This window comes from Pteronotus mesoamericanus, unplaced genomic scaffold (genome assembly GCF_021234165.1).
Source record: "Pteronotus mesoamericanus isolate MK-2021 breed Mesoamerican mustached bat unplaced genomic scaffold, CSHL_Meso_final contig_221, whole genome shotgun sequence".
Classification (NCBI taxonomy): Eukaryota; Metazoa; Chordata; class Mammalia; order Chiroptera; family Mormoopidae; genus Pteronotus; species Pteronotus mesoamericanus.
Genome location: NW_026555092.1, coordinates 6,876,103 through 6,891,031, shown reverse-complemented (window position 1 = coordinate 6,891,031; position 14,929 = coordinate 6,876,103). Strand labels below are relative to the sequence as shown.

The 14,929-nt window shown below is 49.1% G+C and overlaps 1 protein-coding gene across 2 annotated transcripts; it reads right to left on the bottom strand.

Moving 5' to 3' along the window:
• Positions 1-137: 137 nt before the first annotated feature.
• RCC1 (regulator of chromosome condensation 1) lies at positions 138-14,161 on the bottom strand. 2 transcript variants are annotated; one of them, XM_054571845.1, is made up of 11 exons: positions 14,092-14,161; positions 7,789-7,867; positions 7,085-7,192; positions 6,042-6,229; positions 5,682-5,861; positions 4,785-4,881; positions 4,550-4,672; positions 3,906-4,061; positions 3,566-3,685; positions 3,074-3,226; positions 138-2,149 (listed from the first exon to the last, which is right to left on the bottom strand). In XM_054571845.1, exons 2-11 carry the CDS (start codon positions 7,856-7,858, stop codon positions 1,974-1,976), a joined length of 1,371 nt encoding a protein of 456 aa, XP_054427820.1. In that variant the 5' UTR covers positions 7,859-7,867; positions 14,092-14,161; the 3' UTR covers positions 138-1,973. The 2 variants fall into 2 exon arrangements, with proteins under 2 accessions (XP_054427820.1, XP_054427821.1); XM_054571846.1 differs by lacking the exons at positions 7,085-7,192; positions 14,092-14,161 and having other exon boundaries at positions 7,789-7,973.
• Between the last annotated feature and the right edge of the window lie 768 nt (positions 14,162-14,929).

Below are 14,929 nucleotides of genomic sequence, written 5' to 3'. Positions count from 1 at the left end.
GCACAATGCCTGGCCCATTCTAAGTCCCAATCCACAAAAGCTATTAAGAGCAGGGTACTTTCAACCTGCTATATTGTCAAAAGGGGAAAAATTTCTGTAAATCTAACCCAATTGGAGTTAGGGAAGGGGCGGGGGGAGTAGCAGACACACAAGTGCTTCTTTACAAATATAATCAAAAGTGAGTTTTTTTCCTTCTAAGAATTTCTAATCAGTATAGCGCCTGCATCAAAAGTTCAAAGGGGGTAAAAATCACAGAATACATTTCTAAGTTATTTTACATCATATTCATTTTTCCAAGAGTCACTTACATCCAAGAATCCTCCTGGCACTAATAAAACTTTCCTGTTATACATATATAAACCTTCTATATTAACACTGTCCATTGTAACTTTCTGCAATTATAGAAATGTTCTATATATTTCTACATTTGCATAGCCCAGTGCCATCACACTAGCCACATGTAATTACTGAGGACTTGAAATGTGGCTAGTGCAATAGAGGAAGTTAAAACTTTTACAAATTTTAACTGACTTAAATGCAAATGGCCACATAAAGCTAGTGACCACTATACTGAACAGATGTTTGCTCAAATGCTGGTAAAAATCTACATTAATATGCATAAGTTGTCTTAAGAGTTACTGTGTACTCAATGATGTTTAATCAGTTACATCAGCTGTTGAAATGATACAACAGCAAGCTCAGTTTAAGTATTTCTAGAGGTGTATTGTTCTGGTTTGGGACTCAGATGCTGAAAGAACCATTCCATGTCTCTCACATTATGCAGCATAATCTTTTTAAAAAATACACTGATTCCTGAAACAAAAACCTAAGCAAAAATCAATTTTTTTGGATTTGCAAGGAACAGTCACATCAACAGTTGACAGGCACATATCAGGACATCTGGACATCACCTTAAGTCCTAGTCTTGACCAAGTTCACAGGTGTGGGTTTATCCTGCCCTTCCCAACACCACAGATGCTCCCTTAAAAAAACAGGGAGTGTGTAGAAAACAAGTGGCCTGTTTTATAAAACTCTAAATTTATTCAAAATGTTAAAAGATTTCACTCTCCCTTCTAAAATACTTTACATTAAAAAAAAATTAAACTGCTTGCTATTTTCTCAGACACTGTACAAGCTGCTGCTTCCCTTTCTGGGGACCAGCCTCTGCCCATCCAAACCTCTTCCCTGCCCTCCCTTCACTCTTGATATTGCTATGTTTGTTTATAAAACCCTCCCTCCCCTCTCGCCCCATGTCCTGCTCTGCAGGTATAGCTTCCTTTCCCGATTTTGGGCCCTTGGCTATAGGTGCGGCAGGCTGGATCGGCAGTGCAGGGCAGAATGCTTTGTGCTTCTGGGAGAAAGGCTGATTGGCTTTTTTAATTAAGTGGAGGATCACTGTTTTTTTTGTCTGTCCCAGGGACACCTGTTCAGAGCCAAATATTTGGCTTGGGCTTGCCCATGGCTGGTAGCCCTGCCCATTCTCCAGTTTCCCCTAAGCGCAGGTCCATGACAGCTGGGTCTGGCAACTGTACCATTTGTCTGCACGTGGATCATCGAGGACAGGAAGAGTGGCACAAGACTAAGAGTAGGGCTTGATGGAGCCCCAACTTCTCAAGAGTTGGGGAACCAACCCCCCGTGAAAGGAAGTTTTGGCTTTTGGCAGACAAAACCAGGGTCAGCCAGGACCATGGAAGGTAGGAATGAGGGGCAACAGTCTAATCACATAGTTCTCAGGTGAGCAACATTCTGACAAAACCCGCTCCCCTTTCCATCCTCTCCCTTCATCCTGTAGGTTACAGGATAATTCCAGAAAGGTGGAAGAAAAAGATGATTCTGTTCTGTAGATGGAAAAAAGGCAGGAGATGACAAGTACTTGGGGCTGGGGGAGGCCTGCTGGAGTCTGTAGTCATCACAGCTTCTGTGTTCCAGGAGGGAGGGTGTAGGGGCTGGGAGCCGGGCCCTCCGAGGCTTCATCAGCTCTGTCCTTTGTCCTTGACTAGTAAGACTGTGTGCTGGCCCCCACTGGACACAGATAAAACCATGCGGTTCTCCAGCTGTTTGCCTGTCATCTCCACGGGGCTCCAGGCATCCTCCTCCTGCCCTGTGCCCAGCTGGTAGTTTGTGCCCATGCCCCAGGCAAAAACATGACCTATAAGAGAGATAAACAGGGCAGTTGTCTTCAGGACCCATAGCCTCACCTTTCTGTACTGAGAGAAGCCTGGGTCATAAGGGTGAGTTTTAGCCTTGGCCTATTGCAGTCTGTAATGTCCCAGCCCCTGGGAGTTCAGGGAAGCCAGGAAAAGTCAAGGAGCTGATGGATAAGAGCTTTGTCATCCTGGTACCACAGTACTTACACATTGCCAAAGACTTCTCCTTACTCCTAGGCATGGCATTCAAGAACGCTCCCCAGACCACTACACCTCCCTCTACTGCCAGGACCAGCCACCTCTGAGACTGCTCTGTGTGTTCCTCTGCCTAGGATGCCCTCCTTTGCTTATCATAAACCTTCAAGGTGCAGTACAAGCCCCAATCCCTTGGGAACTCTTCCCAGGTAATCCCAGATGAAGCACCCCCACCTGCCTGACTTCTCAAGGCCTCCATGGCTGTGACACCCACCCACTCAGGCTTTGGTGACTGCTGTGCTTGTCAGAACCCTGACTATGGAGCCTTCTTTCTCTTAATATAACTCTAAGTGTAACTTCCTGGGATGTTGGCACATACCATGTTGTAAACAAAAGGGTCGCCATGGTGGAAAATGTAAAGAAAAGCCTGAATTAGGAATCTGGAGGCCTGGGTTCAAGTCCTCCTGCCTGGTTAGGTCTCGGTTATATTTCCCCTTTGCTCTTTTTCTCCTCTACAGAACAAATCATCTTTATTAAAATAATTCACTTATTCGCGTTAAGTTCATCAAAGCCAGAGCTTTTGAGAATCAGGAGAAAAATAATGTTATCATAAACACTGCTCCCTGAATCTCAGCTCTACCTGACGGTGGACATCAGAGTCTGCCAGGCAATTTGGTGAGAATCACAACCCCCAGGCCCCGACCAGACCGAGTGTGGGCAGCCCCACTCACCATCCTTGGTCACGGCATACCCCACAGAGGCCCCGCAAGCCACCGAGGAGACGGCAGGCAGCCTGGGGATGAGGGTGGGTACACTCTTCTCCTCAGCGCCCTCCCCGAGGCCCAGCCGCCCATACTCAGCCCGGCCCAGGCTGTATGCTTTTCCTGTGGGAGGAAGGGGAGAGATGAGGGATAAGAGAGGGCGTGTTCCAGGTTGGCCAGGAGCGTTCCCATATTCATGGGAGCTGGTCCCCATTCCCAGGGAGATGAGACGGAGGGCTGCAGTATCTCTTCCAGTTTTGGGGGAGGCCTGGGAGAACCTCCTTAGGCCCACACTGAACTTATACTTGGAAGAGCCCCAGAACTCCGGGCACAGGTTTGACCCTCATGGACCCACATCCGGCCCAATCCATGGAGCAGACCCCGGTTCTAAGGGCCACGGTCTCAGGAGTCAGGCCAGGCCTGTGCTGAGGGAACTCGGCACTCCCAATCCAAAGGTCCCACCTTCTGAATCCATGCAGACTGTATGGTGCTGGCCACCGGAGAAGCCCACCCAGGACTTGGTAGAGTTCTTGAAGGAGGTCAGGTTCTGGGGTACGAAGCAGGATTCTGTGCCTGGGGTTCCTGGGAGGCAAGGCCAAGGTAGAGTTGTCAGGGGTGAAGGTGTCCAAGGAGCTGTCCTTCCTCATCCCCTCCCACGGAGGCCGCCCAACCCCCACCAGCATGTGGATATTCTCATTTTACAGATAACAAAACTGTGGCTCTGAGGGGTGACCCTATCGAGGATGTACAATAAATGAGCAGTGGAGCCAGGATTGGAACCCAGGTTACTCTTGGGACTCACCAAGCTGATGGTAGTTTGAAAGGCCAAAGCCATATACGTGGTCCTCGAGGGAGATGGCAAAAGTGAAGTAGGCGCCGCAGAAGGCATCCTGGAATCTCACACGGCCCCGGCTTCCCCTGCACTTCAGCATCACACACTTGGGGACCAGGAGTCGTTCTGCAGGCAGAAAAGAGCCAGGGTCCGTGGCAGGCACACCCAGCCTCCCCTCTCTGCTGTGTCAGCTTCTCCCACGTTACTAAAACCTGCACAGAGGGCTGAGCAGGGACTTCTCTCCTTATGCACAGATGAGGTGACCGAGGCCAATTGAGGACAAGTGTCTTGCTCAGACTCCCACAGCCCTAAGAGGTAATATTTACACGGAACTTACCAGGTGCCAGCCATTCTTCTGTTAACTCATTTAACCTCACAAGAACCCAGTGAGGAAGGCAGGCTTAGGGATGAGGAAGCTATGCCCAGGGTCCCACAGCAGGAGGCAGAACCAGGACTCACACCCAGGGCAGCTGGGCTCTCCAGTCAGGGCTGCTCACTGCCACCGCCAGTCTATCTGATGGAAGCCTACACACACACAGAGTCCCTCCTGCCTATGACCTTCGTCCGGGGGTGGTCTGCTACGTTGTCCTGCCAGAGGGACCCAGGCCACCTACCAAGGCCCTGCCGGCCACCACGATTGGCAAATAATTCGGGCACACGGCCCAGCTGGCCCTGCTCCCCGCAGCCCAAAGTGTAGAGGTCGCCATCAGTTGTGAGCATCACCAAGTGGTCATTTCCTACGGATGAGAGGAAGGCAGGATGCAAGGCTTGCCTGCAAGGCCCAAGGCTGGGCCAGCACCAGAACGAGGTTCTCCAATGCCTGCCCAGAGTGAGTAACCCCAGATTCACCTGAGGCCACCTTCACCACAGGCGCGCTCAGCTGCACTTGCACGGGAACCATGCTCTTCTTCATGGGCTCCAGGAGCCCAATCACACCGTTATTGTCCTGGAAGGAAGGGGCAGAGCACTTATCAGAAGTCCTGCGTGTCCCATACCAGCCAGGTCTAGGCTTGGAGGCAGCCATGGAACTATTGGGTAAGGGACGCTGGCGCCAGGTGGTGATGGAGAGGGGCGCAGGGACCAGGCCACGTAGTGAAATACTTATGAATGAAGCTATCCATGGTCTGTGAGTTGCATTAAAGTAACAAAGGAGTTGGGGAGTGCACGGGAGTAAAAAGGAAACAAGTTTGGCCAAAAGTTGATAATTGTTGAGGTGAGTAGATGGGCATCCAATATATTATCCTGATTACTTTTATGTGTTTGAAATGCTTCATAAAAAATTTAAAATAGCCTTGATGAGGAAACGCCCCATCAGATTTTTTGACATTTCAAAATAAATAAAATATCAAAGTACCAAAATAATTTTAATGATGAATCTGTTTTTTAAACTACACTCCTGTGTCTTGGGAATTCTGAGTTGTGACAATTTCTTCCCAAACCCCCCAATACTCCTGAGGAGTGCGGAGGAAGGCCGGGAAGGGGGGAGGAGAGGTTGAAAGCCAGGAGATGGGTGAGGGTAACAGGCTTCCTGGATCAGCCTCAGCCCAAAGACATCCTTGACTCACCCTTTCCCAAGACACACACTTCATGACATCGGATGCAAGAAAACAGCCTGAATGAAGAGCCAGAGACCTGGATCAAGGCCTGAGCTCTACCTCTGGGGCTTGATTTCCTCACCAGTAGACACAACAGGGGCAGAGGGTGAGTTATCCATGGGGCCCCACGCAACCATCCAGACCATCTTACCCGGAAGGAGCCCCAGAGGAAGACACGGCCATCCTCAGTGAGGGCCGCTGTGTGACTGTCTCCTGCTGACACTTGTACCACCTTCTCTTGCAGTTCCACTTTCCCAGGAACCATCTCTGAGCCTTCCACTGATGTGTCCCTTCCCAGGGCACCCTCATCATTGCAGCCGAAGGAATAGACCTGTGCGCAGGATGCCCCCATTAGTGCAAAGTCTGGCCCTTCAGTCCAATCTTGTTCAGACCACCCCCTGCTCAGCTAGCCAGCTCCATTTCCGTAGAGAAATGCATGTTGGCTTGGAGCTCCTTCTCCAAGTCCTCCAACCCCAGACCCTGTCCAATCCCATGCCACCCTCCAACCTACCTGGCCACTTTTGCTTAGACACACGGTGTGCATGCCCCCCGCCTCGGCCTGCACAATGTCTTCCGGGATGGGTACTAGGGCGGGCTTCTTCCTCTCCATCACATTCTCACCCAGCCCCAGCTGGCCCACGTCGCCCTGGCCCAGCGTCAGCACCAAGCCCGGCTCTGTGCGGTGGGACCTGTGTGAGACTGAGGGGTGAAGAAGACAGCCCCTGAGTGTGTGGGATGACTGGAGAGAGGAGAAGTCGCTGCATGGGCTCTGGGATCACACAGGCCTGGGTTCAAGCCCCCGCTCTGCCACAGGTCATTAGCATGACCTTTCTAAGCCTACGTTTCCTCGTTTGTGAAATGGGGGTAACATTAGTACCTATCTCATAGCGTTCGTAAAAATTGAGCACATTATTAGTGTAAAAGGAAGGAAATGGAAACAAGGAGACACTCAATATTGTGAAATGAATCTTGGTGGGGAGAACAGTGAGTACACAAGATAGTTCTCCTGATTAGTTCTAAGTTCTTAACAAGGTGCCATGATGCCAACAGTGAGGGCCCAGGTGATAATGTTACCCTTACTGACTGCTTACTACTACTATTAAATTGCTTTGTAGTCCCCCATATCATACTACAGATCTCCCATATTTAAGATCCCGTTTTACAGGAAAAGGGAACAGAACCTCAGAGAAGTTAATAGAGCTAGTAAGCAGTAGTGTTTGCATTGAAACTAGGGGAGCCTACATGGATCTGGTCACAGTCCCTAGCCTCCATCCTCCAGGTGTGCCTTAATACCGAACATATTCACACTGACGCCCTACGTTCATAGTTCATATTGGTCCTACCCGGGAGCAGACACAGAGCAGCTGAAGAGAGATGGGCAGCTGCCACAGGTATTTGCTGAGAGGTCAGTACCAACCAGTGGGTGGCCCAAGGCCATCTGCTGGCCAATAACAATCGCCTGCAGCCCCGGACGGCCAATGATGCCCCGCCCCGCCCCTGGGGGTGTGGCCATGATTGCCAGGGCCTCTGAGGGTGCGCAGGGCTGGGAGGCACCTGGTCGGGTTTTCTGGTCAGGAGGGCTTGGCCTGCAGGCACCTCGGAAGTAGCGGGTGCCTGGAACGCGGTGGGACGCAACGGCCCTCACTGCCTGGTTACGAGGGTCTGCAAAAGATAGACACTTGTCTAAGTGTGAGTTCACACTCCTCCTTCCCAGACTGGGGGCGGATCTCTGTTACCTGTCTCCATCCAGGAAAGAGGAAACCATAACCACCTCCCTCAAATGGTACCAGGGCATTACCTAATTTTCCTCACAACAGCCCAGTGAGGTTGGTACTGCTCTCGCTTATTTTATATAACAGGAGTAATCCAAATTCACCAAGATTAAGATATGTGCCCAAAACTACACACCTAGAAGTGGCAGAGCTAGGACTTGAATCCATATCTGGAAGTCTGTGGTCCAAACCATAACCCACCACTGCCTGGAGTAAAGGCCTTAGGATATAGAGTTTTCTTTTTTTTCTTTTTCTTTTCTTTTCTTTCTTTTTTTTGCTTCTACTACCTCAGTGCTTTTAGACAAGTCTCTGTGCCTTTTTGATTTCCAGAGGGTGGGATTCAATGACCTACAGGAGACTTTCCACCTGGGTAGAGTTCCTGGACTTCCAGGTCCCTCAGCTTTAAATATCAGTGGGGAAGGAGCCCATTCCTAGATTTTGGGGGCTTCAAGAGGCCACCCAATGCCGAGATAGAGGCCAACTTACTCTTAACCTTCTTGGTTTTGGGGAGGGCATCTTCTGGGGGTGAACTCTTAGCCATACGCTTGGGTGGCATTTTTCTGTCCTGAAAAACCCAAATAAATACTCTATGTCAGAAATGGCAATCATTTTTCTCCTCTAGTTAGACAACATTAAAAAGAAAAAAAGAAAACCTTGAAAAAAGATGAATTACCCAGCAATTCCACTTCTCAGAATTTATCTGAGAACAAAAACAGAGTAACACACCCAAAGATTAAGTTCCACAAATATTCTCTATTGTAGTCTTCATAACATTTAAAAAAAATACAGCAACCCATGTGCTTAACAGTAGGGGAACTGCTTGATAATATATGGTATATTCATGATGGAACAGTATGAAGCCACTAAAAGTGATGCTTTCAGGAATTTATTTATTGAACTGGAAGTTGTTTACCATTGCCTAATAATATAAGCAGATCGAAAAACAGTCCATCACATTTTTGCAATATAAATGCATACACATCACCCTGGCTGGTGTGGCTCAGTGGATTGGGTGCTGGCTTGCAAACCAAAAGGTCCCCAGTTCGATTTCCAGTCAGGGCACATGCCTGGATTGCAGGTTTGATCCCCAGTTGGGGTATGTATGGAAGGCAACCAATTGATGCTTCTCTCTCACATCAATGTTTCTATCTCTCTCCCCATTCCTCTCTCTCTAAAATCAATAAACATATCTTGGGTGAGGGGGGAGAGGGGGGAGAGAGAGAGAGAGAGAGAGAGAGAGAGAGAGAGACCGACCAGTCTCTAGAGCCAGAATCTGGGCCCAGCTACTTTCTAACTGTTTGACCTGGGGTAAAGTTATTTAATCTCTTCTTGATTGAGTTTTGTCCTCAGTAAAATGGGAATAATAGTACCTACACTTTTGTGATATATAGGATTAAATGAGCTAATACTGCAAAAGCAGTTACATAGTAAGTGCTCAGCAAATCAATAGTGGTGTTATCATTATGTCTAGAGCCTGCCCGAGGTAAAGCTCAGGCACAGTTCTAAACTAACCTAACCTTCCTCTCCCCCATTTCATAGATGATAGAACCTCTACCCAAGAGACTTCTCAGGCTCAGCTGCGGATCTACCCAGCAGCCAACTCCCTCTGGCCCCTTCTCCCCTCCTTCCTTCCAGCAGGTCCTACAGCCTCAGCCTCTTTAGCTCCCACTCCGTAGTATATGAACATAGTATATGGCCTCTAAATTTTGGGGCATATTCCGCTGACTACCCTGAGGGAGGAGAACAAAGTACTGGAGATAGGGAAGTAGCTATGCAGGTTGAGCTTCTACAGGTAGTGACTGGCCCAGTTCTGACTCTGATGAGGTGGCAGTTCTGAGCTTCACCCAAGTTTTATTCTCCCAGGATGGGAATCCCCCCTCCAACCCGCCTCTTTGAGACCTCTCTTCCGACACTAAAAATGCATGTTCTTTGGGATTAGAGGGAATTGGATTCACCAGCCAGAGCTGAGGCTGGTTCACCCAGCTTTTGTGACCATGGTCAGCCAGCGGCCTTAACCTCTTTGAATTGCACCCTCATCTTTAAAAGGGGCTGCCATGACTACTTCTTAGGGCTGCCGTCAAGACTGATGAAATGTGCCGCCGCACACCTTTAGCACGGCCAAGATCTGGGACACTGACAATGTCAAATGCTGGCGAGGATGTGGGACAACAGGCACTTTCTCTCTCTCTCTCTTTAAAAGATTTTATTTATTCATTTTTAGAGAGAGAGGAAGGGAAGAAGAGAGGGAGAGAGACACTGATGTGAGAGAAACATTAATCGGTTGCCTCTTGTACACACCCTGTCCCATCCAGGGACGGAATCCACAACCCAGGCATGTGCCCTGACCAGGAATCAAACCAGTGACCTTTTGCTTTGGAGGATGACAACGCCCAACGAACTGAGCCACACTGGTCAGGGCTGGGCACGGTCATTGCTGGTGGGAAGGCAAAATGGTACAGCCACTTTGAAAGACTGTTTGGCAGTTTTTTACAAAACTAAATGCAGTTAGAAAGAGAAAAAAATAACAAAAAAATCAACTAAAATTATTTTTTAAAAAAAGAAAAACTAAATAGAGTTGATCCTAAACAGCAGTTTTGAAATGCCCAGATCCACTTATACGTGGTTTTTTTCCATAAATATGTACAGTACTGTAAATGTACTTTCTCTTATGATTTTCTCAATAACATTTTCTTTTCTCTAGCTTATTTTTTTAGGTACAAATACACAATATAATACATAGAACATACAAAATAAAAGACTAAATGAAATGTTTATAAAGAACTTTGAAGCGCCACCTGGCCAGGTAGCTCAGCTGGTTAGAGTTGTCCCGATACGCCAAGGGTACAGTTTCAGTCCCTGGTCAGGGCACATATAAGAGGCAACCAATGAATGCAGAAATAAGTAGGACAACAAATCAATGTTTCTCTCTCTCTCTCTCAAATCAATTTTTAAAAATTAAAAAAGACTTTGAAGTGCCAAGCACACAATAAGTACAGTAATTCCACATTTAATATTATCAATAGGTTCTGTGACTTTAAGCGAATTGACTACAGTGTCTCATCAACATTATAATGAAACAATGTTGAATGAAACATCATTATTCAATGACCTGCTGTATTCGATACATGGAAACATTCGTTCATTCCACAAATATTTATTGAGTGACTATTACCACTGTCAGGCTTTGGGTTAGGGGTAGCAAGAAAAAAGAACACTAACCCTCTCCCTGTTCTCATGGAGCTTACATTCTAGTGGGAAAGAAAAAAATATTACAGATGGTGCTGTGTGAAGGATAGACAAGATACTACATTAAGAGAATTGCTTGGGAATCACACAATGTAAATGTACTTAGTGCCACCAAACGGTACACTTATAAATGGCTGAAATGATAAATTATTTTACGTATATTTTACTATAATAAAAAAAGAGAGAATAACTGGAAAAAGGGAGGAGAGTAGTCAGGGAGTTGACATTTAAGCTAAGACCTGAAACAGGAAAGAAAGCCAGAAGGGGAAGACGAAAGCGCTCCAGTAAACGGCGTGATGTGTTTGGGAATCTGGGGAGGCCAGTGGGACTGCAGATGGAGAAAGATTAGTCAAATGGTACAAGGGAACCAGGGGCTGGATCAAGAGAAACAGAAAAGTCTTAAGAAGAATGTCTTCATCAGATTTGCATTTTTAAACACTTTGAACCCCACTGGTAAATCACCTCTGATCCTTCTTCCAATCCTAAAGGAATCATTCTATCGCAGAGAAATCAGGACAAACGTTTGGACCATAATTACTTTAATTTACATGCCTATCCACCATACAAATCTAGTAAGCCTCTCTGGGGCACTGGCCACTCCTGTCTTCTACATGCCAACATTTTACTTCTCATAACAAGGTGAAGAATAGGCACTCACTCCTATTTCACAGTTGAGGGAACTGAGGCTCAGAGAAGTAAATTTACTAGGCTAAGTTCACACAGCCAGTAAAGGAGAGCCAGAAATGGAACCCAAGTATATCTGATGGATTTAAAAATAAATAAATGAAACAGAACAAAATAAAACAGAACAACAGGTTGGCTAAAGGTAGGTCATGATCTGGGCGGGGTGAAGACAGCCTGGGTGGGTCTTCCCAGGATCCCACACAAGCTTGGCCAAACACAAGGAGCAGAGGGCAGAAGGCAGCTGAGAGGGAGGGGATGGTGAGACCAGAGAGGAGACACTGAGACAGCTAGGGCCTAGGAGGGCGGGCCAGGTGAGTGAAGAATCTGAAGGACGTGGGCCAGGACAATAGGTACAATTCCGCTGTGGTGGAGTTGGGCACTGGCTTTAGAGTCCAACAGACCCGACTTCTCAGCCTGAGACTCCTCATCTCTCACATGGAGGTCTCTGAGCACTGCAGTGCTGCTGGGAGCCATCCCAGGGCCAGGGCAGGGGATGAGAGGGTGCCTTCCCAAAGGTGGAGCCTTACACCCACTATCCACCTGCATCCTTTAGTGCACAAATCAGTCCTTTGTGCACACTCCCTCTCTAACTGCTCTTGGTGTGCTTCCTTAACCAGACAGTAAGTGTCTGGGCTGGGAATAGGTAGCAGTCTTTTGTCCCCCACCATCACCACCCAATAGACAAACACAGCTTCCATCTTCAAGGAGCTCATAGTCTGGGAGAAGTGTGAGACACAGTCCCGAATACTTAAAAGTCAGGTACAGTCAACCCTCCTAGAACACTCACACCTGCCTTCTGAGGTGTGATCATCCTGGCTTCACAGATAAGAAAGCTGAGGTTCAGGGGAAAGCACACCAGGCTACACAGGAGTGGGATGAAATGGCAGGTCTCCTGCCCACTCCCCACCAGGGCCAGAGCGTCCCTGTCCCACTTGTCCCTGAGCCTCAGTTTCCTCATGTGATGAATGCAGGCATACCAGACTAGACAGTCTACCAGGGGCTTGGTGTTCCTGCTGTGGCCCCCTGTGACCTCACCACAGTTGCATTTCTGCAAAGGCAGACAGAGTCCTTTCTGACCACAGCAGCTGTCCCTACCACCATTTCCTCATCCCCAATGTCAAGAGGCAGACACCTGCCTGCCAGAACCGGAGTCTGAAGGGATCCCTTTGTGAGGAAGATCCCCAGGGAAAGGAGGACGGGCTCATCTGTCAACAAACATTTGCTGAACTCATGCTATGTGCCAGGCACAGTGCTGGGATACTTCACCCCAAGATTTCCTCCTCAGGGGATCCCCTCTGTATACAGAGCTATGCCTGGGTTTCTGCATTTATTTTCCGCAGAAGGAAAGGGGACACATTCTCCACCAGATGTTAGAACTGCTGCTTTATGAAAATCATAGGATAATAGTAATTCTCACCACATGCCTCTTATCTTCATTTTACAGATAAAAAAACTAACAGTTGGGGGATTGGGTGGGTGGCCCATGGGGTTTCAGCTAGTAAGTTGCAAAGCTAAACAGGATTCCTGCTCATAGGATGTCTCGAAAACATGAGCATAAACTCCTTAATTCATTGTTCCAGATTCCACGCTAATGCCCTTCTTGCGTGAAACCATCCCTGCCTCTTCCACCCCTACCCGGTGTTACTTGGCCTTGCTCCTGAGACCGTTCAAGTCCCAGTCCCTGCTGTATCATCTTGTTACTCCCCTCATTGTACCTGTGTTCCAGTCAGACTCAAACACCTGTGGAATCCGAGACTGCAACACTCACCTAGGCCTTCCCACTTTCGCATGTGCTGTTCTCTGCCTGGATCACCCTCATCTCTCCACCCCCAGTCTGCCTGAATAACTACAACTCCATTAAAAGCCTGTTCAAGAGTCACCTCACCTGGAAAGCCATCCCTGACCCTCGTGAGCAGGGTTGGGTAACACCCTCAGGTTTCCCGTGTAACACTCCATACACTCAACTTCTGCTGAAACACCCAAGTCACACTTGTTTGGAGCACCTCGATTATTATTTGATGAATTAATGTCTTGCCAACAGCAGCTCCCCTGGCTCCACGGCATACATGGATCACACTGGCTCTTATGTAATTGTGGCCCCACAGGGGTCTCCCCAAGGAGGCAGGGAGCTCCTTAAAGGCCACACAGGGCCCTTTTCACCAGCCCTCCAAGCGAGGCACGGGGTAGACAGGCAGTAAATAATCTGTTGACAGATGAGTTGATACGGAGTTCACAGCACACCTCTCCAGCTGGTTAACAGTTGTCTTGGTGCCTGCTGACGCTGAGATTTCTTTCCCTGCAGCTGACCCTGACTAGCCTACCCTCGAGCTCCTAAACCAGACCCTCGCTGGTCTGGATTCCGTCCCCAGTCTGCAAACTGAATTCTCCACACGAAGTCTGAAGAAAATCACTTTTCCCGCTTTGGAAACTCAGCCCCGGCCAGGGCACCCAGCTCAGATCAGCGAGGGGAGCGGGTCTCCGCGCGCGCCCGGAACAGCGAGGTCACCGCGGCCGCGCGCACCGCCGCCGGCCGCGCTCGGGCGGCGGTCGGGCCGTTTGAATCTCCCGCCCGTGCTGGGCAGCCAGCCCGGCGTGAGAGGCACGGAGGCAGAGGGGCCATCCGGCCTTCGCTCAAGCGAGGTGGGGCCCAGACCGCTCCCGGGCGCCCCGTGGGACTGGGGACACGCGCACCCGCACCCGCGCCTTCCTGCCGCCCGGCTTCACGTGGAGCCGTCGCCGCGAGACCCGGCACGCGAGAGCAACGGCCCCGGCCCTCCAAGGACCCCTGTGCTCCGGCTTTGGTCACTCAGGGACCGTCCTTCTCCAGGACCCTTCTCCCTGGGGGCGCACGCGACCTACCTCGGTGCAGGTCAAGCTACAAGGAACTCTTCGGCTCACTGGCTGGGCCGCGAACTGCCCCAGAGCATGCGCTCTGCAGGCCTCTGGCCCTGAGCCGGGCCAGAAAGGAAAACAAAGAGCCCAGCGGCCCCTGGCGGCCACCCAAGGAAGTGCAAGTGACATGCTCTAGACCAGGTTCTCCACAGATACTCCACCGGTACAGTGGGTGTATATTTTGGAGACCACCATATCGGGACAAGTGGACTGACAACCAGAAAGACCATCTGAAAACAGGGTTTATTTGGAAAGATACGGTGCATAAGGGACTTTACAGAGAAAATAGAGTGTTCTCAAGAGGGTCTCTCCATTAAGAGAACGAGAAATCCAAAAAAAAAAAAAAAAAGAGAGAGAGAGAGAAAACAAAGATGAGAAATCAGACTATCAACACGGAGCTAGGACAAGGGTATGCACAGGGGCATCTGGTTCAGCCTGGGACTTAAGAAAGGCTTTCCAAGTTAACTCGAGGAAGCCAGGACATCCTAGGAGAAGCATCCCTTGCAATGGCAGGGAGCCATGGAGAGCCTAGTGTGGTTCTGGGAAACTGCTAAGGTCTGACTGGAGCAGAGCGTGCCTGTCTGTGGAAGTGACGGGGAGAGCACAGGAGCAGGGGAGCCGGACGATGGATGCATAGTCTTGTGTGTCTAAGGAGTGCAGCCTCTGTCCTGAGGCAATAGGGAACTATGGAAGGGATTTGACCATGTGAGTAATATGAGTAGATTTTTGTTTTAGAACAGAATGGAAAATGGACTTGTGGAAAGGGGAAACCGAGAGTGGGGGAAACAGGCAGAGTGAGGGAGGC

Coding starts and splice junctions, on each gene's coding strand:
- RCC1 (XM_054571845.1), bottom strand. CDS start 7,858: ATGCCACCCAAGCGTATGGCTAAGAGTTCACCCCCAGAAGATGCCCTC. Junction 7,193..7,788: donor CAAAACCAAGAAGGTTAAGA/GTAAGTTGGCCT, acceptor TATCTTTTGCAG/ACCCTCGTAACCAGGCAGTG. Junction 6,230..7,084: donor TGACCAGAAAACCCGACCAG/GTGCCTCCCAGC, acceptor TTCACCCCTCAG/TCTCACACAGGTCCCACCGC.